This window comes from Tenrec ecaudatus, chromosome 6 (assembly GCF_050624435.1).
Source record: "Tenrec ecaudatus isolate mTenEca1 chromosome 6, mTenEca1.hap1, whole genome shotgun sequence".
In the NCBI taxonomy this organism is placed as follows: domain Eukaryota; kingdom Metazoa; phylum Chordata; class Mammalia; order Afrosoricida; family Tenrecidae; genus Tenrec; species Tenrec ecaudatus.
This window is the reverse complement of record NC_134535.1, coordinates 82,527,162-82,553,574: the sequence shown is the minus strand read 5'-3', so window position 1 is coordinate 82,553,574 and position 26,413 is coordinate 82,527,162. Positions and strand designations below refer to the sequence as shown.

The following is a 26,413-nucleotide window of genomic DNA, read 5'->3' as shown; positions in this document are numbered from 1 at the left end:
AAATCCGAATAGGCATAAGAGGCACTTCCCGAGACCGACTCTCAGATGCAGCCACAGAGCGCAGCCGAGATGTGAGCTTTTCCATTTCTCGCAAGCAGTTGGAAGGACCCCAGCCCAGAGGCCCCTGAAGGGAGGGAGGCGGTTTCCACGGCAACCGAGCCCTGGAGCGGTTGGTTCCCGGGCTCCCTCCCCTCCCGGGTAGCCCAGGGTACCGCCGGACAGCGTCCTCCCGTGCTCCGCGCGCTGATTGGCTGCCCAGGCCTCGCGCTCATTGGCTGCGGCGGATGCCTCGCGGACCGGCGGCTATGGAGGCGGCGGCGGTTGATGGTTGACCGTTGGTTCCCGGCTTGGGGTGGCCGCTCCGGCGATCCTCTTGCGCGGGCTGCTGACCCCCGGCCGGGAAGCCGCGGGCAGAACCTCGCTGGGCTCCGCCATGCCGGCCGGCAGCGCCGAGTCGGACGGCGTCCTCAGCTACCAGGTAGGGCCCCGCCTCCCGCCCCTCCTCGCCCCTTCCCCCGGCCCCGGGCCCCGGCTCTGGCCGCTCCCCGAGGGCGAGGGGAGGCCCCCCGGGACGCCAGGGGCGCTCCGGGCAGCGGGGTATCCGGCCGGGCCGCGGGAGGGTCACCTTGGGCCGAACCCGGGGGCCGGCGGGCGGGCGCTGCTGCATCTCCGGCGCCGCGGACGAGGTCGGCCAGCCGGCCGGCCGGCGGGCTGTGACCTCGGTCTCCTCTGGTGGCCCCCCTGCGCGGAGCGGCCGGCTTCTGGCCTCGCCCTGGGCTGTGGAGAAAGCGGAGCAGGTGCCCGCTTTGTGTTGTTATTTCTGGACACTTCTGGTTTCTCAATGGCCCAGAGGCAGAGCTGGAAAGACCGGCGCCCGGCACCGAGCCGCTTTCTTCACCACCTGGCTCTGTGACTTCCTGCGCCCCGCTGCACAGACCCCTGACAAGTTCAGGGTCAGGAAGCAGCAGTGGGCTCTGAATGAGACCACCAGGTCTAAGTCACCATCAGCTGAGCGGTCGAGGTGGCTGATGTAAGACATGGGGTCAGGGATCAGAGTCCGTAGCTGCTTCAAATCCTTGCACAAGCGGTGTGACCTTGAGCCAGCAAGTCCCCTGCCTCTGTGAAAGTCCGTTTCCGCATCTGTTAATAAGACCATCTCCCTTGTTTACAGCTCAGGTGTGAGGCTTACACGAGGTGCTTGCTGCTGGTTTAGTAACGTTGAGTGTGCGCCAACTAATGAAGGAATTGAATTTTCACTCCCCCTTTCCGGTGCAATCAGGTGGCAGAATGACTGCCCTGGATAAAGGGGGTTGAAGGTCGGTCACGTCTGAAGAGGACAGGCTGTCTGAGGAAGGATGACAAGGGAGGGAAGCAAGCGCGCTGCCCACAGAGGGACAGCTTCTGGAAGGGGACTGGGCAAACACCATGCCTGTGGCAAAATGGGTATCAGACCCTGACTCTGCCCCTCTTCTTGCTGGTCACAGTTTGTTACTGGAAGATCCCCAACTCCCTTGTTATTGGTTTAGTCGGACAAAATAAAACAAAAGGGGGGGGATATCAAACCACTGCCATCAAGTCAATTCGGATTAGCCATGACCCTCGTAAGACAGAGAAGTGCCCCTTCTGGTCTCGGAGGCTGTAAATCTTAGAAGAGCAGCCTCATCTTGATCCTGCGGGGTGGCTGGCGGGCCTGAACCGTCGATCTTGGGGATCAGCAGTCAAAAGGTTAACTCAGTATGCCATCAGGGCTCCTACTAAAAAAAAACAACAAAACAAAAAACCCATATTTAAGGTTTTGTGAAATCTTGCCCTGTCTAGTGCTCTAGTATTTATGGAGGGCCTCATAATCTCTGTTTGGAGTTCAATGTTAAATACAAAGAAGCGGTGTTCTTGCCCTCCTGTAGCTTCCTGGGGAGAAATGACCAGTTTAAGCCAATCACCCACGCTAATGTATTATCAGCTGTGGGGAGTGCTTTGGAAGAAAGGCAGCGCTAAGAGTTTGTGTAGCAGTGGTTGCAGCCTTGGTGTCGGATCAGAGAAGACTTTACTAAAGAAGAAGAGTGGGGCATCAACTCAGGGGAAGGAAGGGGAGATCAAAGAGCCTTAGAGGCAAAAGCCTAGTCATCCAAAGGAGCTGTAACAGAAAGGGACACCTGGCTGGAAGACCTGAAAGAAGGTCAGCGTGCCTGGAGGCTCCGGGAGCAGTGAAGGAGCAGTACCACGCAGAGCCTTTGTAGTGCAAGGTAAGGAAGGAGGCATTGATCCCAGAGAATTAGGGAACCATTGCAGGGGTTTATGAAGCAAGAGGAGCGGAGGGATAGAGAGTAGGGGGGAGGAGGCAGGAAGAGGGCTGAGGGGGAGGGAGAGAACCAGAGATCATGATGAAAATTTCCTTTGGGGGAGAACAGGCTGGAGGGAGACTAGTGTCCTTAATGTGGGGCCCTCAGGCTTCTCTCAGGGCGCAGGGACATCCATCCATCAGTTCTGAGTGTTCTGGGCCAGGGAGAAAGCGATGATCTCCTGTCATGCATTGGTTCAACTTTTCCTGGGTGGAGGGGGTGGTGAGGAGAGAGGAGGAATAGCCTGGGAACAGTAGAACCCCATGAAGGCTGGTGGCGGGTGATGAGCATATGGGGCTCAAGGCATCGGGAGGAGGGGGAGAGAGAAGGAAGTAAGAACCCATGGGAGGAAACAGTCCATTGGAAATGACCAGTTACACCTCTTCTGTGCCCAGCTAGGCTCGCAAAGTGAGTAGATTGTGTGAGTGAGCGGAGAGGAATTTCAGCCACCACCGTGATGGAGAGCTCTGTCCTTCTCTCCCTGGTTTGGGCACTGCCTTGGCCCTGAGCCTCCTTTCTCGCCCTCGACAGTCCCCTCACCACACAGTGATAAGAGTGACCTTCTAGAAACACAAATCAATTCATGTCATAGCCTGTCTTGAAATCCTTCAGAAGTTTCCCATTGCATTTTAGAATCAATCCCAAACTCCTTATCATGGCCTACCAAATATTTATGTGATTTGGGCCCTGCCCACCCCCACTCCCCACTCTCTCACACTGCTCCGCTGACTCCTCCCCCCTCCCCCCGTTTCTTCAAAATGTTCTCTCTGCCCAGGGCACTGCCCACCTAGACCTTCCCATGACCAACTCATACGTCACCTCAGACTGGCTTTCTTTGACTGCATGTGTCCCCCCCCATCCCAGCCCGCCCCCCCCACACTCCTTTCACATATATGATCCCTTTTTATTTTGTTACTAGCACATCTCACTTTCTTAAAGTGTTTGCATCTGGTTTTGATTTCTTATTATCCCAGGGTCAAGGAGGACAGGGAGCAAGCCAGCCGAAGTCTTTGTCACCAGGACAGTGCCTGGTAAGAAAGACCAGCTGCTCAGGTGCATGAAGGCCTGTCTCCTCCTCGAAGCGAAGCCGTCTCTCCTTCAAGAGCACAGGCTCTGTCTGGATGGGCACAGAGCCCCGCTGGCCATTGCTCAGTTCCACACAACTCTCCCTGCTTGCTCTGAGCAGCCACAGCCAGAAAGTCATTCCCCTCCTCCCCACCTAGAAAACTGTTCATCTTCAGAGGCAGCTCCATGTCACTGGATCAGAATTTGTTAGCCAGTCTCTTTTGCTCCCCTTCCCCCTCCACGCGCCCAGCACCCCCCTCATTGACCCATTCTGACCCCTCGGGAGCCTGTGGACAGAGTGGGACTGCCCTCTAGGGCTGCCAAGGGAGCCGGGCCACAGCTTGCTCCCGAAGGGCTACTGGTGGCTCAACTGCCCCCCTTTTGGTTAGCAGCCAAGCACTAAACCCCTGCGCTACCAAGACGCTGTGCTCTGCCCACAGCACCGCCAGGGGCTGCCACTGCCCCCGCCCCTTTCTGGGGAGCCGTAGGCAAATAGAGAGCGGCCTTGCCGCTCACCTGGGGGCTCCCTTTGCGGTTTGGCTCACTTTTCTGGAGCGCATGTCAGAGGCTGGTGGTATAGGGGCGATGACAGGGCTGCCTTTGAAAACCACCAGGTGCGCCGCGGGAGAAAGCCAGGCTTTGACGCTCGTGAACAGGTGCCGCAGTGGTTCTCAACACACTCCATGCTCTCGTACAGTGCTGCGTGTGGTGGGGACCCCAACCATGACCTTATTTGTGTTGCTACTTCATCGCTGTCATTTTGCTACTGTTATGAATCTGGCAACCTCTGTGAAAAGGTCGTTTGACCCCCCCAAGGGGTCGCGACCCACAGGTTGAGAACCACTGCGTTACAGTCTTGGAAACTCACAGGGGCAGTGCCACCCTGTCCTGTAGGGTCGTGATGAGCCCTCATGGACTTGCTGGCAGGGTCTGCTCTGTCACGAGCCAGCTCTGTGCTCGGTACCTCGCATTTAAAGCTCACCTTGAGCCCGAGAGGCAGGTGCGCTTATTTGCTCCATTGAGGCCAAGAGAGATGAATCACTTCCAGGAAGTGGCCGGGCTCCACAGATGGGCCCTTCGTCGCTCTGTGTCACCGTAGGTAGTGTCTTTGCCCCCTAAATCCTCGCTGACATCGAGTGAGCACTTCAGGAGTGGTTGGGAAGGTATGTGTGGCAAGGGGGACAAAGGCCGTGTCTGCAGGAGAGACTGAGATGGCAGAGCCTGTTATGAGGCTCTTGCTAGGATGTAGGGAGCATCAGCGAAGGCCTGGTTGTTAAAGACCTGGTTGTCAAGACCTCTGAGGTGGCTACTGGCATCTCGAGAATCAAGGGGGCGGTGATGGAGGCAGATGGTTAGAGGAGTAGGTTAGGGGCAGACACACAGTTTGAGTGGAAACTGGGGACCTTTCTCAGCTTCCCAGAAGAGAACCTTCTGCTCTGGGGGAGTGCTGGAGGAGCAGGCGGAAGAGATGGGAACCTTCAGGAGGGCTCGGAGAGGGCGGAGGGTGGTGGACGCCGGAGGAGTGCGTTGGTGCACTTACCCAGGCAGGTGCTGGTTTATGTGTCTCAGACCAGCTGCAACCCTGGTAAGTGGATAGGAATCGGGGTGCATGGCCGAGAGGAGGAGGCCGTCTTTGGTGGACCTGGGAAGACTCCCCAGACAGGAGTCTGTTCCAGTAGGACTCGCAAGTGCCTGGTGGCCCTGGCACGTGTCAGAGGTCAGTGCGGATTTGCTGAACAGTGACGGGCTTGTGAGCAGGCCCCCTTCTCTGAGGGCCACGACCCATTGATGGAAAACAGTAATGTTTGGAACACCAGTATCCACCGTGGCCTGTTCTCCTCCCAACTCTTGGCAGTGAACAATCCAGACAGACCCTGTGCGTGGCTGATCGTCCCCTTCCTCCACATTGATCATTTTTGGTGTTTTGTCCCCTGTCTGTAGGAACCATTCTCTCTGCCTGGTTTCACCAGCTCTGCTGGGGAGCTTCAGAGAGTGTGGCCTGAGTTGCCAAGCAGAGAATTGAGGTGGTTTAGGGGATAATGCAGTCGGCACATTTACTTCCTTCCTAATTTGTAGAGAGTTGTCTTAGCTCATGGTCTGCCTTGGCAGGATAGACAGGACTCGCGCCAGTTGAGCCTATCACAGTAGCAGTCAGGACACAGAAGCGCCCGGCTTTATCCCCATCTGCTGCTAGGCAACAGCAACACATCTTGCTGGAGTGGCTGATTGTTTCCCACTGGAAGTAGCAAGTTGTCTTGGGCCTTGGTAGCCAGGTAGCTAGCCACGAAGTATGTATCTGTTTCCTGCTACTGCCACAGCAAGTTACCAGGAACACTGTGATTTACCATGACACATTACCTTCCAATTGGAGAGTTCAGAAGTCTGACACCAGTCTTACCGGGATAGAACCCAGGTGTTTGCTTGGCTCTTTCGGGAGACATTAGGGAAAAATCTGCTTCCTCACCTTTTTGGTAGCTTCTAGAGGCCTCACACATTCCTTAGCTCACCTCTTCCATCTTCAAAGCCAGCAAGTCTGCCTCTCTCAGACCCTGCCTCTCTCAGACCCTGCCTCTGTCCCCTAGCTCTTTTTCTCACCGGACTCTTCGGCTTCCTTCTTCCATCTTTCAGGAGACTTGGGATTACATGAACCCCCCCCTTCCTGTATAATCCAAGATGCTCCCCTTCTTTTGAAGTTGCCTGAGTACTCTAATTGCAGGCTCAATTCCCTTCTGTCATGTAAGATAACAGAAGTAGTCACAAGTCCTGGGGATACTGATGTATACAGCTCCCCGGGGGACCCTATTTTGCCTATATTAACTCACTCACTGGAAATCTATGCTGAGCAAGAGTGATTCTGAGTGGGATTCAATTAAAAAGTCATGGGAAACCAGAGCCATTTAGGAATCGTAGGCCCCTCCCTACTAGGCTGCTGAAAAGTCGGGCTGGGGAAAAGTCAGAAAGTCAGTGGCCAGCCTTGAGCAGGGCAAGTCCGGAGCCCTTTTGCTGCTGCTGCAGGGCTGCTTCCCTGGGGGCAGTCGAGTTGAGAGTGCCAGAGAGCTGGGCATCCGTGTGGGTCAGGTTTAGTGACAAGGAAGACGGAGCCAGAATTCAGAGGCCGTTGCTGGATGGAGGAGAAGGTGGAAGGGGACAAGGAGCGGGAGGAATTTGGGGGTAACTGCCAGTTAGTAAGGCAGCACCTTGGAGCCCGAGGTTCTGCGGCACCTAAGAAGGCAGTCATGCGGCTCTGGAGCTATTCTCCTTGTGGGCACGAAGCCGCGAGTGGGTGACTCGAGCTCTCTAACATGCCCGCAGTTTTGCTTTTCATGAGATTAGCATGTAATGAGGAGCCCTGGTGTCGTAGTGGTTGTGCATCGGGCAAGGTCAGCAGTTTGAAACCATGAGCTGCTTGGGAGAAAGATGGTGCTTTCTACTCCCACAAAAAGTTACTGTAGCAAAACCTGGCAAGGGCATTTCTACCCTGTCGTACAGGGTCGGTATGACCTGGAGTCCACTTGATGGCAGGGAGGGAGGAAGCATGTCATGAGCCCAGCAAGTTGGAGCTCTGCCCATGCCCTTTAGCTCTTTTGAGGTCTTAGCCTTGACTTAGGGCTCTGAAGAAGCTTCAGTGAGATGATGTAGGTAACGTCCTTAGTACAGTGCGAGGCATGTAATAAAGTGTTCAATAAAAATTTGCCCATGCTAATTTACTAACACAGTTTGCTAATTAGAAACCGCAAGTCGTTTTTGTATTCGTTGATGTTAAAATGATTGAATAAACTCAAGGAACACTGACTCTTTTTTGGCAGGCCAAGGGTGTAGGATCTGGGAGGTACTTGATACAATCTTTGATCAGATACAAGCATTTGACCCTTAGGGGCGTGAGAAAGGGTCTTTAGAGTTTGAGACTGATAGCGGAAGCGTGGTCCAGTCTGGACAGTTGGAGAGGGAGCAGCAGCAGAAGGATGTGTGGGGATGAGAGGGCTACAGGCTGGCTCCCCACTGTACCCCATTGCAACCCAGACCTGCTGCCAGGAACTGGGGCCATTTTGGAAGACTCAGCCTTCCCCTGCCTTTTAATTTGTCCATTAATGTAAGCGATGGGGAATCTGGTGTGCTACTCAGTCAGAGTAATTAATGTTTTAAGGTGCATGGCAGTGCCTTCTCTCTCAGTGCCTGCCTTGCCATCTTACTGTTTTAGTGCATTTACCTGCTTTAGGGTTTTCTGTCTTACCTAGTCCTGGAGGTAGCCATCCCAACTGAGCCAGTCGTTCTTTGCAAGATAGGGGAACTCAGGAATGAAAAGAGGCCATTTGGAAGCAGGCACTTTTCTGTAGCTCAGCCTTCTTTCCCTCCCTCCTCCGTGTCCTTTTCCTCTTCCGTTTGTATAATGTGGTTCTCATGGTTCTGATCTTTTCGGGGTTACAACCTTCTCTGAGAACTCATTGAACCTTACAGCCCTGGTGTGTGAACCTTAAAACCAAGGTCCCGGCATCACTGAACTGGGTGACTTCCATCCTCAATTAAAGTTCCATTTTGTACCAAACTGCCGTTTGGCGCACAGCCTTTGCTCCTGCTCATCCGACAAGACATACTAGCCTCTTGTAAAATGTAACCTCTAAGTCTGATGGGCCAGGGTCCGATTTTAGCTCATACTAGGTAAGACTGCTTGTTAAAAGATGTTTGTCAAGAATATTTACAGAGCTTGCCTCGGAGAAGTTGGTTTGGTCAACCTTTCCCAGGGGGCTAGGAAATAGCACTGACAGTGTTAAGTCAAGATGAAGCCCTGCAGTTGTGCCGGAGCTATGTGACCAAAAGGAAGAAGCACCAGTGAACCAACTCTCAACTCTCATTTCCTCACTCCCCCGAGACATAGTGCTATTTCTGCTGGCTCTCTATAAATCTGTAAAAATATAGCTTGTTATCTTTTAAAAAATCATTTTATTGGGGCCTCATACAACTCTTATCACAATCCATACATCCACCCACTATGTTGCCTTAAGAGGAAAAGGCAGACATGCAGAAAGTTGACTTCTCATTATTCTCTAGGTCTTGGCTGCATGTTTCAGGAGGTCGGTTCAAAATTAGGGTTTTGTTTTTGATTTTTAATTTAGAACATTTATTAGGTCTTAAAAGATAACACCAAGACACAGATACGTCGTCCGGATGAGGGAGGTCCTTCCCATGAGGCTGAAGCGGCGTCCCAGAAGTTACTGTTGAAGATGACAGTGTAACAGCCCCACCCCTGTAACTTGTAGCTACGCTCCGTGTGGCTTGAGGGCACGTAACCCTTTGCTTGCCCTCCTTGATGCGAGCCTCACCGTGCCCCCTGCACTGGGAGGCTGCAGCTTCTTCCCTGGTGCTCGGGCCTTCTCCCAACTTGGAGAAACTTTTCACCCTTCCACAAGACTCCGGCTTTATTTCTAGGAGAGTGTAAGCCTGGCGTTCTACTCTGCAGCCTTTTCACAAGAAAAGGCCACTCTCCCGCAGATCCGCTGAAGTCAGCCCGTTCACAGAGACTTGGGGAGACGTAGCATTCAGGAGAAGGCACCCATCCTCCTTGTCAGAAATAAGAGTGATGCTGTACGAAAAGTCTTCCAAAATATTAGAGTAAACGATAACCAACTGTTGAGGAATCTGTAACAGGTACAGACCAATGAAACCTCGTGTTTTTTCTTTTCATTTTTAAATGATTTTAAACAATGCTTGTAGATGCTTGAAGTTTATGATCACTTCAGGTGTATACTGAAATAGATTTGCATACCAAATCCTCATGCCCCTGTAACCTGTGTTCAACCAATCTTGCTTCCTTGGTGACTCTACTCCTGCCAGTCCCGTAACCCATTATTCAGAGTAACTCCTAGTCATCATTCACAACTTCAGTGTGTGTTACTGAAATTAAAGACCCTTTAGAATGGACATAACTACCATATCACAATATTATTATCACTCTGTAAAAAGTCCAAATATTTGCTTAATATATAAACTACCCACTCAGATTTCTATGTGCGCTTTGTCTTTTTTTTTCCCCCCAGTTGATTTGAAGTGGGACTCCAACAAGGCCCACACATTCACATCCATGCCTGACATTTCAGATGCTTCGGCTAATGGTTATTGATAGTGCTTCTGTTCTTCTTTAGCAAGACACAGTGGATGAACAGTTATTCAGTGAAGATAAGCTGTGGTTAACCATCCGAATTAAGGAAACTAACAACTCTTTTCTTCCAGTAGTCGATTTTCCAACCTGAATTTTCCAGATGATGGATCTTGCTCTTCATAGCTTTACGTTTAGCGCCTGAGCCGGCCCAGAAATCAATCACCGCTTACTTCCTTACTGCCTGCCGTCTTTCCTTTCCTGACCCCCGCTCCCCTGGGGCTGGTGACTGGGCTGTACCCAGTCGTATCACCCATGGGTCCCTATCCTCGAGCAGGAAGCCCTGGTGCCATCGTGACTGGTTAGGCGTTGGGATGGTGAATGTGAGATGGGTATTTGAAAGCCACGAGCCGCTCCAAAGGGAAAAGGCAAGGCTGTTTACTCCCACTAGCAGTGCAGTCTCAGAAACCCAGAGGGCAGATCTTCTCTGCCCCGTGCCCTCACCAGGAGCCAGAATTGACTTGATGCCGTAAGTTCGATTTGGGCTTCTGGATATTATGAACTGGTGAGGAATTCAACATGAACAAAAGCACACATAAAGTTGTATATTTCTGTGTGTCTGCACACAGGAAGGTAAGTGAAAGCATTGCTACAAAATAAACCTTTTGCTAAACAAAAATATCAAGTGTGAAGCTCCTGCTGCTGCTCTGCGCAGTCGTTTGGGGAGCTGGGTCAGTCAGTCACCTCTGGTAGCATGCTCGCATCCCTCGGAACCCCCAGGAGAGGCCTGTGCTCTCACATTGACGCCACAGCAGAATGGGGCTCAAACTGTGTTCCTGTTCAATGTTCTTTGAGTTTGGGGAACAGAAGGAAGCCTGAAGGGGCAGGATCAAGGCCATTGAGTGGGCAGGGTAAGGTTTCCCAGCATCATTCCATCCCTGGCTACTCGGGAAATTGCGCAGGTGTATTGTTGTGACAGAAGAAAAATTCCTTAGTGCAACTTTCTCACAAACATAGCTTCCCGTTTTCTTAAAGTGTTTGTATAAAAAAGATGTGACTGTTCTATGCCCTGTGAGAAAATATGTCAATATTCTCTCTTTGGGATCCAGAAAGACTGTCACCATCATCTTCTGTACTAACCTCTGACCCTTGAATTTAACTGGTCCAGCCAATCCCCTCAGAGACCACTTATAAGGCACTCTAATGAGACCAGCATGATGCCTTGCTGAGAGTCTGCATCTTCAGCACCCACTGCCTGCAGAGACGTGCTCGAAACGTCTGTGTGTGGCGTAAGCCCTGTGTGTGTATAGGAACTGGAGACATCGCAGTAATATGTATACTTTTACTTACCTGTATGGATACATGTGTACATATGTGTGTGTGTAAGTATTTTTACACACTCATATACAAATGACTATATTTAATTTTTTATAAGTTCATGGAAAATAGAATTAAAAGATCATTGAATTTTTCCACAAACGTTTTGAAGCCATCTTTTATATATCTATATATATATCCCACTCCTTACTTATCAACCAAAGTTCAGATCTTTATCTAAAAATTGGCCTTATATGAAAATAGAAGCTCACCACATCAGATCGCAAAATGGAGGGTTGACTGCATCATTTCATCCCTCCCAAATTACATCACTGCATAACTGCCAAACCACTGGAAAGCCTGACCCAGCCAGGTTGACATAAAAACCGGAACCACCACAGCCCGCGCTACTGTTGCCTGGCACCTTAGTGTTCGTTATAGCCAGACTTATATTGTGAATTCACAAGACTGTAGGTCAGTAGACTCCTTGTTGTAAATGTGAAATGTTGGCTAATAAGATAGTTGATAGATGAGAAGAAAGTGTGTCATTCTTTTAAATTTTATTTTCTTGCTACAATGAAAAATTTTCGTCATTTATTTTAAGGTACCACTCAAGTTTTCAAAATAGTTGGTTCACTAACGTTATCTTCCAATGTGACCACTCTGTTAATATACTCAGTGACATTGTGAACTCATGAATGTTGCCATGGCTGATGGACCCAGTTTGTGGTAGTTGTCACCCCTGTGGGTGTTTTGGCTTCCTTTACGTGACTGCTGAGTACTTTTGACATCACTGTAGTGGTCTTTGAGAGCTACTTTGCCGTCTGATATGGCAAGGTATTTCAGGCTCATCTTGTACATTTCCTTCCCCAGGTCTGTGTCCAGCAGGCCATTTAGTCAATGAGCTCTGGTCTCTGTTAGTAGACACAGTATTTATTTAAAGAGACCACACTCTAGATGCTGATGATGCGCATTTCTGTAATCCGATCACTTCTATAGGCCTTTTGAATGGATAGACCTAAGAAATGCACATTGTGAAACATTTACATATAAAAAGATATATTTATATTGATAAATCTAATTAAAACTCAGGACTACATGGTTTGTATTTAAATTCTTCTTCTGTACAATTGTATATACCCTTTCTTCTTTGCTGAGAATTCCAGTGTGCTGAGAAGTCCATTTGGAGTAGTAGAAGATGCTCTTGTAATTACTCATGTTTTATCCCACAATACACAGCAATCTCAGAATAATATCACCAGTACTGTAGCCAGCGATGTGTGTGGTTAGGTACCATTGAGTCAGCTCTGACCCATAGTGACCCTGTGCACAACAGAACAAAACACTGCATGGCCCTGCGCCATCCTCGCGATGGTCCCGTGCTGGAGCCATGGATGCAGCCACGGTGTCAATCCATTTCACTGAGGGTCTTCCTCTCTTTCACAAGCCCCTCCTCTTTACCAAACTAAGAACTAGTCCAACGTACGTAAGACGAAGTCTTGCCGTCCTTGCCTACAGATTGGTTTGTCCTTTTAGCAGTCTTTCAGTACTTTTCTCCAGCACCACAAATCAAATGCATCGATTGTTCTACAGCCTTTCTTATCCATTGTCCCACTTTCACATGCGAATGATGTGAAGGAGAATACCCTGGCTTGGGTCAGGTGCGCCTTAGTCTTTAAAGAAACATCCTTGCTGCCCAGTACGCTAAAGAGGTCTTGTGCGCAGATTATCGAACGCAATCCATCTTTTGATCTCTTGACTGCTTCCTTGGGCATTAATGCTGGATCCAAGTAAGACAAGAATCTTTGACAACTTCAATCTTTTCTCCATTTATCATGATGTTACCTATTGGTCCAGATGGGGGCATTTTAGTCTTTCTAACATTGAGTTGTAATCAGTACTGAAGGCCACCATCCTTGCTCTTCATCAACAAGCGCTTCAACTCTTCCCTTCAGCAACCAAGATCGTATCCTGTGCACACGGCAGGTGGTTAGCAAGCCTTCCTTCAGCCCTAAATGCGGCACTCTACTTTGTATAATCAAGCTTCTCTGATGATTTGTTCAGCGTGTAGATTGAACAAGCATGATGAGATGCAACCCTGACACACACCTTTCCTGATTTTAAACCATTTACTCTTGCCTTGTTCTGTTCACACAACTCCCTCTTGGTCCATGTGCAAGTTCTGAATGATCACAATCAAGTGTCCCGGAATTCCCACTCCCCTCAAGGTGATCTACAGTGTATCATGGTCCACGCAGTTGGATGCTTTTGCATAGTCAGTGAAACACAAGTAAGCATCTTCCTGGTATTCTGTGCTTTGAGCCAAGATCCAGCTGACACCAGCAGTGATGTCCCTTGTTCCATGTCCTCTTCTGAATCCAGCCTGGACTTCTGGCACTTCCCTGTCAGTGTGCTGCTGCACCCACTGGATGGTCTGAAGTACAATTTTATTTGTGTGCTATATCAATGATTAACGATCTATAGCTGGATCGTTATGTTGGGTCACTTTTCTTCGAGACAAATAGGAATGTCTTCCAGTCCGTGTCTAGCTAGCAGTCTTCCAAACGTGGTAGAGATGAGGGAGGGAGTGCTTCCGGTGCTTCTCCGGCTTCCTGGAACATTTCAGTGGGTGTTCTGTTACTTTCTGGAGCCTGGTTTGTGACTAATGCAGCTTGAACTTCTCCCATCAGCACCATTGGTTCTTGCTCATAGGCTACCTCCTGACACGGTGGACTAGTTGACTAGTTCCTTCTGCTACAGTGACTCTGTGTCTTCGTTCCATGTTTTCTTGGTGCTTCCTGTATCAGTCAATATTTACCTAAAGGATCTTTCAAAATTGCTCTTCAAGGCTTGACTGTTTTTCTCGAATTCTTTCTGTTTCCAATACGCTGAGTGTGTTCTTCCCCTTGGGTTCTCTAATTCTCAGTGCTTGCACAGGCCATTATAATATTTGTCTTTGCATTCTCAAGCCGCCCTTTGAGACTGTTATTCCACTTCTTGAGTCTACCCCTCTGAACTTCAAGGACATCTGAAGAACAGATGTGACACACTGAACACAAAGACAGAGACCTGATGAACTGTGGAAAGGCATCAAGACCATCATTCATGAAGAAGGCAAAAAGCCACTAAAAAGAAAGGAAAGAAAGAAAAGATCAAAGTGGATTCAGAAGAGAGACTCTGAAACTTGGAATTAATCATAGCCAACAGTAGGATCGCTACAATCAACTCAAGTTCTTTTTGCCCATTGAATGAAGGAGCTGGTGGTGTCATGGCTTATGCATTGAGCTGCTAACCATGGAGGCCAGCTGTTTGAACCAGCTGTTTGAACTCCACGGTAGAAAGGTGAGGCTCTCTACCCATGTCAAGATTGACACGCTCAGAAACCCCAAAGGGCGGTTCTACTTTGTCCTGTAGGGTCGCTATGAGTCCGAATCAACTTAATGGCAGTGAGTTTAGAGTTTGTCCATTGGCTATATAAGAATGTTCAGTCCATTCATTGGGTTTTAAAATTACTCAGAACAAAATTAATATAATTATTCAGAATACTTTGTCTTGGACAAAGTTATGCCCTCATTGCGCATTTCTTTCATTGTGAAGAATTGCTTTTTTTCAGTATCAATTTTGTTTAAGAATTATGTCCTTTCCACGGCTGGCCTTGTGGCTGCGGCTCAAGGCTGCCGGCTCCGACCTGGAGGAAGCGGTATGCTGGCGTCAGCCAAGATGGGGGCGTTGCAGAGCCGCAGTGGACGGGCCTTGGAAATACGAGTGAGGATGGGCGCCTCCTGACCTAGGCGGGCTTCAGGAATGAGGAAGCAGACACGGAGTCAAGACCGCCACCTCAGACTCAATGCTGAAGCTAAAGGGGCCCTTGTGGGCTTTCCAGAAGTCTCGTGGAAGCCACATTGAGTCACTGGAGTAAACGGTGTTCTGTGATGCCATGCCTGTCCGCGGGCGGTGCAGTCTGAGGCGCTGGACTTGCTGTTGTCTGAGACCTAGCGCCAAGCCGGATGCTGCTCTGAATTCCACAGGTGGTGACTGGGCACCTCCTCCAGACCCTCTGACCTCCTGGGAGAGGCCTCATGACCATGGACACCCTCTGCTGGGAGGGGCTGGAGCTCAGCCTAGAGCAGGCGTCCTCAAACTGCAGGTTTACTTCAAAATAAGATACGTGCCGTGTGCACAGGAATTTGTTCATAGTTTTTTTTAAAACTATAGCCCGGCCCTCCAACGGGTCTGAGGGACAGTGAACTGGCCCCTGTGTAACAAGTTTGAGGACCCCTGGCCGATAGCACCATTTCCTGGGTGTGAAGCTGTCATGGACCCTTAGTTTACATTTTAAAGCATAAATAAAAGGATTTTACTAAAAAAATTATGTAAAAATATTTACAAAATAAGATATGGTCAAAAGAAATCTAGTTTCTGCCTTGATCCTCTACTTCGTTCTCTCTCTCCCACCACAGGCAATTATTAAAACATTTGTTTATTCCCTTTTTGCCCTTGATTTAATTTTAAATATAAGCAGAGACTTATATTCCTCACCCTGCTTCTTAGATAAAAAGCAGCCAACTATCTATACAGTTTTCTCTACCTTGACTTTTAAACTTATTACACCTTGGGGACCATTACATGATAGTAGCACATATAGCTTTAAATACATCTGTAAAACGAACTAAGGAAACACTCTCAGTGAACCTTTGAACATTTCATCTACTTCTCTCAAAGGCTGCTTCATTCAGTTTGGTGTCTTTGGAGCCTTCCCGTTGGGAAACGGGCTACTTTACAGGCAGGGCTGCCTTATGTTGGGGCACAGGTGATAACCACAAAAGAGTACATTTCAGGAGCAAGCTGGGAATTTGCTGCCGGGGAAGGTGTGATGGGGAGCTGGGGGAAGGACTTGCCGGTGACTGGACAGTCCAGCGGGGATGTGTCCAGGGTTCTCGGAACCAGTGTGCTAGAACTGCAGGTTTGGGAAAGGAAGTAGGTTGTAGGGACATTGACTAAGATGTCTTTGAAATAATCCAGGTGTGAGGTCCTGATAAGGCAGATTCCATTATTTATTTCACAAAGATTTATGAATACCGACTGGTCAAACATCGTGCAGGGTGCTGGGAATACAGTGCAGAAAGGCAGATATTGCCTCTCAAGGGGTTTCCCTGTTGGAAAAGCATTGGACTGCTGACCCCCCCCACCCCCCATGTCCATGGTTCAAACCGCCAGCTGCTCCCTGGGAGGAAGCTGAGCGCTCTGCTCCCATGGGCTTGGGGTTATGGTTTAGAGTTTGGGAAGCCCAACCTAAGGGTGTTCTGAGTCGGCATTGACTTGATGTCAGTAGGGTTAGTGGGCCAAGGAGCATAAAGAGAGATTGCACTACTAAAGACAATCGCAGTGTGCTATTGGGTGCCGTGTCCGTGGCTTGAGGGTGTTAAATGAGTGCGTCCCCAGGGTCCATGGTGAAGTGGTCAGGTGCCACTGGAAGGGTGGGGGCTGAAGAGGAGTCTCGGAAGAAAGGACTGGTGAGAAAGGACCGAGCCTTGACAACCCTAGAGAGTGCAGTTCTAGGCTGCACACATGCGTTGCCGGGAATCAAAGTGGACTCGAGAGAGGGGGTGGGGGTAATGAGGCAGCTCTGTCTCCAGGTGGTGAAGTTGTGGTGGGGGGTAGTCAGGGAAGCCTTTCCAGAAAGCACTTTCAAGCTGGGATCTGTGGACTAGTAAGTCAATAGTAGCTGCTGGGTAGGGAGAGGCAATAGGGAAGAGGGTGGTCGATCTAGGCAAAGGGAGCAGCAATTCAGGAAAAAGCTGGGTGTGGTTCCAGAAACTACGACAACCCCCAGTGAGAGACAGGAAGCCTTGGGTGGCACACACAGTTAATTGCTGGGCTCTAGCTGAAGGGTCAGCCCTTTGAAGCCCACCCAGGCCACCTTGGAAAGGTCACAGTCTGGAAAGCCGTAGGGGGCACAGTTCTGCTCTGACATGCGTAGGGGCACTGTGACGCAAGGGCAGCTCACACCAGTGAGCGAAAAGCTGGGCAGTGTCGGGTAGAAGAGATGAAAAATGCACATGAATTGGAAAAAATGGCAAAGGACTTGCTCTGCAAAGGCAAATGCCGCCCTGAAGGAACGTGGTAGGTGCACGACACATGGATGACTAAATCGGCTTGAAATTGCAAATGCTGGCCAGGATGCGGGGGGCGGGGGTGGGGTGCGCAGAATAAGCACAGGGAACTGATTTGGGAAGGAAGGTTGCTTGGCTTGAGACCCACGGCATATGAGACATGGAGCTGGCTGAGTCCCCTCGATGGCAGAGTGTGCAGATGAAAGCGGAGGCTGGCCACTCCTCGTGTGAAGATCGAAAGCTTCAGAAGTCCAGAAGGGCAGCTGGGCACTGTCGCTGTGGCACTGGGTTTTGGGAAGCCACATAAGGAGCCTCGGCACAGTCAGTGACAAGTTGGGCTGCCAACCATGAGGTCGGCGGTTCTAGTCCACCAGCCTCTCTGCAGGAGAAAAGACAAGGCTGCCTGCTCCCCTCAAGATTCAGTCTCAGAAACCCTGGGACATCCCTCCCCTGTCGGCTGGAGTAGCTCCGAGTGGGAATCCACTTGGTGGTAGTAGTTCGTGGGCGTGGTTTGGGTTTTGAAGCCACCTAGTTTCAGGCTGCAGCGGAGATTTCAAGACTCAAGTGAGGGAAACAAGGGATGGAGAGCTCTCAGGAACTTGGCTTAGAGGAAGATCAGGAATCGAAGCTTGGGGCAGAGGGGACAATGATTCCACTAACAGGAAGGAGAAGCTCAAGGACAGAATGGTAAATGGGCCAAAGTGCTCCTAGTGGCCAAGGAGACGGATTCGCTCCAACTGCGCACCGAGACAGTGCTCTCGCAAACTGCTAACACGTTCTCATCTGCATCGGTGGAGGGCTGTGGGGTGGGGAAGGCACGGGGGCTGCAGTCACAAGAGCTGGGCTCAGGCCTACCTCTGCCTTTTACCTCGTCTCTAACCTTGGACAATAATTGTTTAATGTTCTCTGAGTCTCAGGTTGCTCGTTTTTAAAATGAGAAAGAATGGCTGTCGTATTTGACACTGAAAACGACTGAAGTTCAAATTAAAGAATACATAAAACTTGGTGGTTTCCCCCCAAGTGTCTTCTAAAGGGCTGGGCATCTCTCAGGTGCGCAATTAAGTGGTAGAATGAATGTCTGCATTTCATGGTGACCATTGATTTGTGTCTAAACAGAGACCAGATGAAGAAGCCGTGGTGGATCAGGGTGGGACCAGCACAATCCTCAATATTCACTATGAGAAAGAAGAGTTGGAAGGTAAGCACCTGGGTGATTGGGAAGTTGGTGTAAGGCATCCCGGAGTGGGAGGCACAGGGCTGGCTTTCTCATGAAAACACCTAGGTTTGAGCCCTAATTTTTTCTCACTAGGTATAAGACCAGAGGGGAGATCACTTAATTTCTCCTAGTCTCTCTTTCCATTAACCATTAGTTAAAAATGGGGGCATTAGAATCTTGCGTACCTGACTGGGATATGGTTAGCATCTAAGAGCTCTGAGAGATTGTCTTGAACACTAGGAAAGTCCAATATAAATATTAATAAGTGAGCCAATCCTTGAGAATGTCAATTGGCTCCGATGGGTTTTTTGATACTTCAAACTACCTAGAAATATACATACACACATATATAGTTCTTTTCTCCTTCAAGTTATATTTACTCTTGTATTCAGACTACCATCCCACATCTAGATAAAAAGTGATATAAGGCTAGCTATTGAAAACAATGTTTAAACTCAATTGGGCTATGAAATCCTATTTAACCCGTGATTCACAAAATGTGTTTGGACCCCCATTCCCAAGATTTGCTACTTCCTGTAATATGCGTGTCCATACCCAATTCTGCCTGTGGTTAATCTTAACGGGAATGAAGAAACAGGCTCACCCATGTGGCATACTCCTCAGGAGGGCACTGAGTTTGCGTCACAGAGTCATACAAACACCCAGTTGCAGTGGGAGGGAAGAGGAAGAGACACTTCCCTAAGATGCTCTGTCTGGTTCATCCCACGAGGCTCTGCTTCCCTTCCTGGTTCCTGTCTGTAGCTCCCTCCGTGACCCTTGGGTGCTGGTCTGCTTTTATTTTTTCCCACATGGCCTCTTTGGAGCTTTGGCACATTAGCAGCTGGCTCGTCCCTGGGCTGGATGCTGACGCGGGGCAGCACTCAGTTTTACTAGAGGAAGTCTCTTGTCTGGCTGTGGCTTTCATGATATCCACCTTGGGCTCAGAAGCCTTTGTGAAATGTCTGCAGCCTCCGCTGCAACGGTGACGGCTGTGATACAGCAACACTCTTGTGACCGCCACCGTGTGTGAAATGTCCCCTCTGTGCTGCTGTTCCCAGGACCTGCCTTCATCCGAGTTGTACAGCCCCCATAGACAACTTGTCCTTTGGATTGGTGGGGAGAGCGAGAGCTGTGGAGGCTGACTCAGCCTCTGCGTGTGTTACCAGGAGAATTCAAATGCATAGCAGTTGTGTGGTGGTCATGGAAGTATCTAATAAAGGTCAAGGTTTCCAAGCTATTTTGGCCAGATGGAAGGAGAGCCAGGGTGGCTGAAGGACAAGTCTGTAATGGTGGGAAGCTAACGGCTGTGGAGCCCCTCCCCCCGCCCTCGTGTGTTAGGTATTGGATTACACACACACACACACACACACACACACACACAGTCTTTAATCTTCACAGCTACCCAAGCCATGGGATCGTTCTCACTACTGTACATGCGGCAAAACTGCTCAGTCCTCTAGCCTGCTGGTGAAGCTGGAGTGGAAGCCCAGTGGTTCCCACTCTGACACGCTGTTTGTGAGGACAGTCCTCAGTGTGAACCACGCAACCCCAAGATCTTGCTCCATCATGTAAACCTGCTTGTGTCACCCACTCCGCCTCTTTGCTCTCCCCACTCGTCCCCTCTCATTGCACCTCAGGGCGCTGTTGCTCTCAGTGTGGTTGTCCTCCCTGGAGTGCCCGCACAGATGTTGCCCCAGCAAGGTCACCCTGCAGCCCACCGTCGTGCCGTGCACGCTGACGCACGTCCATCCTACAGGGCAGAGGAGCCCTGTTGCCTGGGGTTTCTGAGGCTGCCAGTCTTTACAGGGCAGGCTGCCTCATCTCCCGAGCGAGGAAGGAACTATTGTTGAACACGTGTGTCCACTTGGGAGGAGAATGCGAACCGTGAACAGGCTCTCTTGGGGCCCAAGGCCTGCATTTCCTCCATGGCTATCAGCTGAGTCATTGGCAGCAGGAGCAGTTCTTCAGGATGACATCATCGGCGCCTTATGTGCTCTCTGCTTCCCTGTTAAAAAAAGCAAAATGCCACCTGTTGGGATGTCATTCCTGGGAGAGAGATGATCCTTTAGATATGGGTCTTTTTGAAAGTGAGAATCGTGCTTATGTCACTGTAAGTTTTCTAAAAGCGGGACGAATGGAGCCCACTCCTCACAGTTGAGGTTCTGGAGCGGTCTAGGAGGTGAGGGGGAGGGGCACTGCAGTTCCAAAGAGAGGACCCAGGACTCCGTGAAGCTCTGGGAGATGTGGAGTAGTCAGCCCGTGGAGGTGGAAGAGGACTAGTTGTGCCTGACTCACACACTGTGCGTGCCACGAGAAAGATGGCGTGGTGGGATTTGTCTCCACGTCTTCCTTCCCCTTCCTCTCCTTCCTCTCCTCCGCCTCACATCAACCTCTCCCGCGCGCCAGCTGCAGGATGACTTTCCGTACCTTGTTTAAAAATGGGTAAATATGGGTATTTTCGGTTTAAATTCGTTTCACCAGTGGAAAAGGTGTTACTGGGACCCTGTTCCCATGGCCAACACTTTATGAAAGGGCTCTTACCTCTTGCCGATTATCTTTTACCTCTTGCTTGATTAATATTCACGAAAGGCAAAGATTGCCCACAGGAGCAAAAAGTTTTCTTCTCGAAGCCCGTCTCACAGGAAGCTGTGCAAGCTGAAATGCGTATCTGCAGAGCCGCTGCTGGCATAGGTGGCGGCTGAGTGCCTTCTTACCTGATTGACCTGCCCAGCCCTGCTCATCTGTCTGAGTGTCAACAGGCAGAGGTGTCCCCGCTGCTAAAACATGTGGGGAGTATGCGGGCGTGTTTGTTGCCTGAACTAAACATGCGTAACTTTTAGGCCGGTGGTCACCTTTATCAATGAAACCAAATAGAAAACTGGATCAGAGTCACAGCCCATCCTGCTAACCTATCTCACAGTCACAGCAAAGCAGGGCATGGCCTTAAAAAACAAAACAAAACAGAGCTGAGAGCTGAGAGCAGGCAGCAGAGGCGCTTTCCACAGAGGTACCCTGGAAGCGCGAGAGTCCATGACGCGCTGCAGCAGCAGGCTTCTCCCCGGGGACAGGGACACCACGCGGTTGCCCGAGTGAGAGGAATGGCCTTGTCCATTTTCTCTGGCAGACCATTATTCCTGATTAACGACTAGACTCATCAATCTTGGAGTAAGTTTAATGCTTCTGAATACGGGTTCAACAAAGGGAAGAGCCATTTGCTGATCTTACTCAGTTAAAAAGCCTTGCACCTGTTCCACACATGAGCTTCCCCCCTGCGATTATTGACTTTGAGTCAACCTAGCACCCTGGGGGAGCAGAGCACCCTTTTGTCTGAGCTAATGAGCTCCGTGGGAGGGCTCAGTAAACACTGTACATACAGCACTATCATGTGGGAGGCCCAACCTTCAGTTGAACAGTGGCTCACATCTGGGGTTTCTGTGCACAGAGTTCACTCTCAGTGGACGCGTGTCTACATGTTGCTGCGTGCTGTTGAGCAATTCCAAATCACAGCAGTCCCGTGGGACAGAGTTGAACTGCTTTCTTGTGCTTATTTACTGATCTGCAGTAAATAACTACACTTGGATTTCAACACCGCTACAGTCAGTGGGCACCAGCTGTAGGCTCAGGAGCCCATGCAAACTCCTTGTACTTCAGGCCACCTAGCCATTAGCCCTACTTTCGCTCCTCTCCCCTCTGTGTCATCTCTAGTGCCCGTGGGCGAAGGTGCCAGTGGAACATATCCCTGGAGGAGTTTCCTGATGGGCACTGGCTTGTCCTACCTCCCAGACTCAACACCTAATGACAATCCACTTAGAAAAGTGCTCCCCCTCTTAGGTCCTTAGGAGCCCTGGTGATGGAGTGCTTGTGAGCCTGGCTGTGATCTGCGAGGTCCAGGACCACCGCCTGTTCCTTAGCAGAGAGATGGGCTTTGCATTAGTTTAGGCCACTCACTGGGAAGCTATGCCCTGTCCCATAGAGCTCTTCCTTGGAGGACAAATGTCCAGTCTAGGCGGCAGTAGGTCTGGGTGGGTCTGAATGTCTTTTCAAATGCAAAGTCACTGACTCTGAAGATTTGGGTGGTGCTCAGGCTTTCTCCCTATACCTCCAATACTCTATACGCCACACCCAAATCTAAACTCACTGACATTGAGTCGATGCCGACTCACAGTGACCCTGCAGGACCCTGTGAGTTTCTAAGGCTGCTAACTTTTTACGTGAGCAGCTGGTAGTTTTGAACTGCTGACCTTGTCGTTAGCAACCCCAAAGTAAGACATTACACCACCAACAGCCCGTGTTTCAGGGAAACTAGAATTCCCCTTTTAGGATAGCCAATGACACACTGACTGGAGATGGATTTACATTGTTCTTTTATCTATAATAGTTAATATTCGTTTCCATCATACGTTTAGGTCTGTTTCTACACCACTGGACCGAAAACCCTTTTTCAATAGTCCTAGTACATTCAGACAAATACGTAACTGGTAGGCTTCTGGAGTGGTAATACCTCGGTTCTTTGCCTCACGCGCTGAAAGAGTTCATGCGCAAGCACGTTGTGTGATCCAACTAGGGTTTAGGAAGGAACAGCAGAGTCTCAGCTTTCACAGCCTCAAAAGGGTACGCGCTATTTCTGGAACGAGTGTTAAGCCACGTGGCAACCATGCTGGGCCCGAAAAACCACGTGGGAAATAAACACCCACACGTGTGGAACTGGGGGGCGGAATCCCAGAAGCCCTAGAGACTAAGAGCGTGTGGGTCAAGGTGCTGTGGGCCTCGAGTAGCAGTCCCAAGTGTGCCCCCCATGGGGCCGGGGAGGGGCCGGGGTGACAGGGAGACCCTCACCCTCTACCTGCCCCTGACCAGGAGCCGGGTAAGAGAGATGAGCATTCCCCATAGCTGGCGTTTAACACCTCTGGCTGGGGAGGCGTGGTTGGAGGTATTGATTGATCTCATTGGCTGAGTTAAGCCCACCTGGGTGATGTCATTTGCTGGTACCTAAGGTGAGCATATCCAAGGTATTGGTTTTACCTGGGCCTAGGGGCTTGTGTCTGCGCGTGCTCAGTTTGGGATCTTCTCGTAGGTGTCTAATAGGGTACCTGCTTTCTTTCCAACCTCTCCTATCGGGGGCCTTGCAGGCATGGGAGGGACAACCCCCCTGTCCCTAAATCTAGCTACCTAACAATAACCTTTTTAAAAAACCTTCCAATTTCATCTTTTCTTCACTCCTTGACTACCTTCCTATTGATGTGGTCAGGGCCCCAGACGCCTGGAAGCACGGGATTTTGTAAGAGAAAGAACAAAGCACTTGGAAGTGAGCCTTTGGCTCTTAGATGGTTACATTGACTGTCATTACCTGTAATGGAAGAAAAGAAAATTAGAGAGGCCATAGCTGCATCTGAGGGGAGAGCCATATCCGTCCAGAGTGATGTGGGACGAGCCAGGCCAGTTGAACAAGATGACTGGAAGGAGCCAGGTCCTCTGGTTCTCCTTCATCAGAAAGAAGCCAGCCCCTCACACTATCATGGTTCGGTAAACGCATTGCACAGTTACAATATATAAAGGTTGCAGGAAGAGATAGAGGAGGGGATAGAATAAAGAAGTCAGACACATTTCATGGTAGCATGCTCACCTCCGGGACAGCCATGATCTCAGCAGGCAGGTCTGTGTATAGCACGGGCAGAGTGGCAGGAGAGAGTCTCTTTATTTCTGGCCCAGGCACATATATACTTCAGGGGCGTGATTACAGGCAACCACACACATCACAGGAAGGGGCTGTACAGTAGGCATAAGTGTGACAGGAAGGGGATGAGCTAGGGGTATGCACATAATAGGAAAGGGAGGGACATGTGACAAGACGGGTGGGCCCTGGACTCAATATGGCGGCCTAACCTTGGTCACCCTTGAGTGGGGCTTGACCTCCCTGGGCTCTCCTTCAGGGGAGCAGTCGCTCTCGACAGCTGGCAAGCCTTAGGGAGCAGAACCTCTGACCTACGTTTGTTGACCTCCAAGTGTATAGTTGTTTACCATATGCAGAAAGCAGCGTCTTAGGTTTGGCATATATCTGGGGGAGACAACTTGGGAGAAATCCCACAGAAGCCCAAGACTCAACTTGCTGTATATCCTCGTGTATAAGCTAAGTTTTTCAGCACATTTTTAATGCAGTTTTTGTGGTAAAATTAGGTGCCTGGCTGATATTCAGGTCGGCTTATACTCAAGTATATACGGTATGTACAAATGTGCTTGATACAATGGATGTATGGATTGTTATAAGAGTTGTAAGAGCCCCCGATAAAATGATTTATTAAAAAGAAAGAAAGCCACCCCAGGCCATCACCATATGACTAGGAAGATGTTCATGGATTCTGATGCCAGCGACCCCCTGCTGGGGCTGTAAGTTACTATTACAATGGCTACACGTAACACGCAGACCGTATTCCTAGTTGTAGAGTTCAGTAAGGAAGAAGCAAGTTAGAGTTCAGTATGAGGAATGACTCAGGATACAGTTCTGTTAGGGTAGCCTCTTCTTAGCCACACCCAGAAGCATGCCCTTCTCTTGCTCTCAGCCTTTTTAGTCCCTAGGCATTTCAGCCCCTTGCCCTGGCCTCTGCCCTCTTCCGGAAAGTATTACCAAGGAATTTCTCACGGTCATCAATTGATTCTGACTCATCGCAACCTTTTAACACAGGGTAGAGGAGCCCTGGTGGATTAGTGGTTATGAGTTGGGCTTCAGTCCACAAGGTCACCAGTTCAAAACTACCAGCCACTCTGTGGGAGAAAGATAGGGCTTTCTATTCCTGTAAAGAATTGTTCTCAGAAGTTTACAGGAGCAGTTCTTTCCTGACCTATCATCGGGTCACTGTGAGTCGTTGACTGATTGGCAATGAGTTTTGAGAAAACTGGGTAGAATAGAAAGATTCCCATCTTTTTCTTCGATCCGTCAACTGGTACCCAAAGCTACCCTACTCCTCCAAAAAGCCAAAGGTCCTCAGCGCTCTTGCTCGGTGAGTGGGCAAGATTAGCTCTGTCAGCAAGTGCCCTGAGCTTCCTGCCTGGATGCTCTCAGTGTTCGCACGTTGTGGGTCAGCAGGTCCACGCTCGCTGCCTTGCTCTGTCTGCCAGGAAGCTCACCGTGCCGTGGTGCGCTGGTCTCCTGGTTCTCCCAGCGTTGTTTATCTGCTCTTGCTTCTCATTCATGGCTCTTGGTATTTGTGAGTCCCCACTTCCCAGCTCTGGGATGGCTCAGTTTATGCCTAGTGGGATGATAAAACTGACCAATCCCCTCATTAGGGTTCCATATGCCTTATTTACATGATCCCATCCCCACCGTGGTGACACACACCTTATTTGCATCATTCGCAAGCTGTCCAATCCCCTTGTCAGGCTACAAACATCTTCTTTGCATAGTCCTACCCAGTTATTTGGTGGAAGTTAAAAGGCAATAAAAACGAAACTCGCTTCCATCGAGTCAATGCTGACTCCTAGTGACCCCCTATGGGTTTCTGAGACTAACAGTGTGTGGAAGGAGAGAGCCCAGTCTTTCTCTGAAGGAGCTGCTGATAGTTTCTAACTGCCAACCACGCACACAACCCACTACACCACCAGGGCTCCTAAGATCATAGCTAGAAATGCCATATTAAAGGACTCCACTACATCACACTGATTCGTTCTATGTCCTGTCACAGAAACATCAGCATCTCACCCTATTTTCTTCATAGTAAGTTGTCAATATTTAAAATAATGGTTTCATGATGTCGGATCCCGGGGGCAGGAACTTCGTGCTGCTCACCGCTCTGTCCCTGGCCTTTGGGACAGGACCTGGAACAATTAAGTGGGTCCCGTCTGCCAGTACTGTTACCTTGGTTGATCTCAGTAATGCACTGCAGAGACCTCATTAACATTTCAGGGTGAACACCATCCTTTAACAGATGGTGGTTTATTAAGATGCTATTCAAATGAGTCCTTTTCATGCTTCATGTACTCGATAGTTTACAGTGATAACGTCAGCAGTCTACAGTCCCACATCCAAAGATAGGACCTCTTTTGCCTCTGTATTTCTGATTACACGACGTTGAAGATTACGACAGTATATTCAGAGACCTACCTGTCAGAAATGCTTGGCAGTGTGGCCATGTCACCGTAGCACCATCCTAAGACAGATGGAGAGTAAGAGCTATAGTTCGAACAGATAGTAGACACTATGCGTTTTATTCTTTTGCATCTAAATTCTCGAACACGTGTCTGACCACGTCTCCCGTAGTCTACTTCTTCCCCCGGTCAT

The 26,413-nt window shown here is 49.8% G+C and overlaps 1 protein-coding gene across 1 annotated transcript in view; it reads left to right on the top strand.

Moving 5' to 3' along the window:
* Positions 1 to 287: 287 nt before the first annotated feature.
* SLC4A8 (solute carrier family 4 member 8) overlaps positions 288 to 26,413 on the top strand; it is an 86,783-nt gene continuing 60,657 nt past the window's right edge. Inside the window, exons 1-2 of the mRNA XM_075551665.1 lie at positions 288 to 478; positions 18,042 to 18,123. Coding sequence (XP_075407780.1) covers positions 434 to 478; positions 18,042 to 18,123 — 127 coding nt within the window. The 5' untranslated portion in view covers positions 288 to 433. The remainder of the gene's footprint in view (positions 479 to 18,041; positions 18,124 to 26,413) is intronic.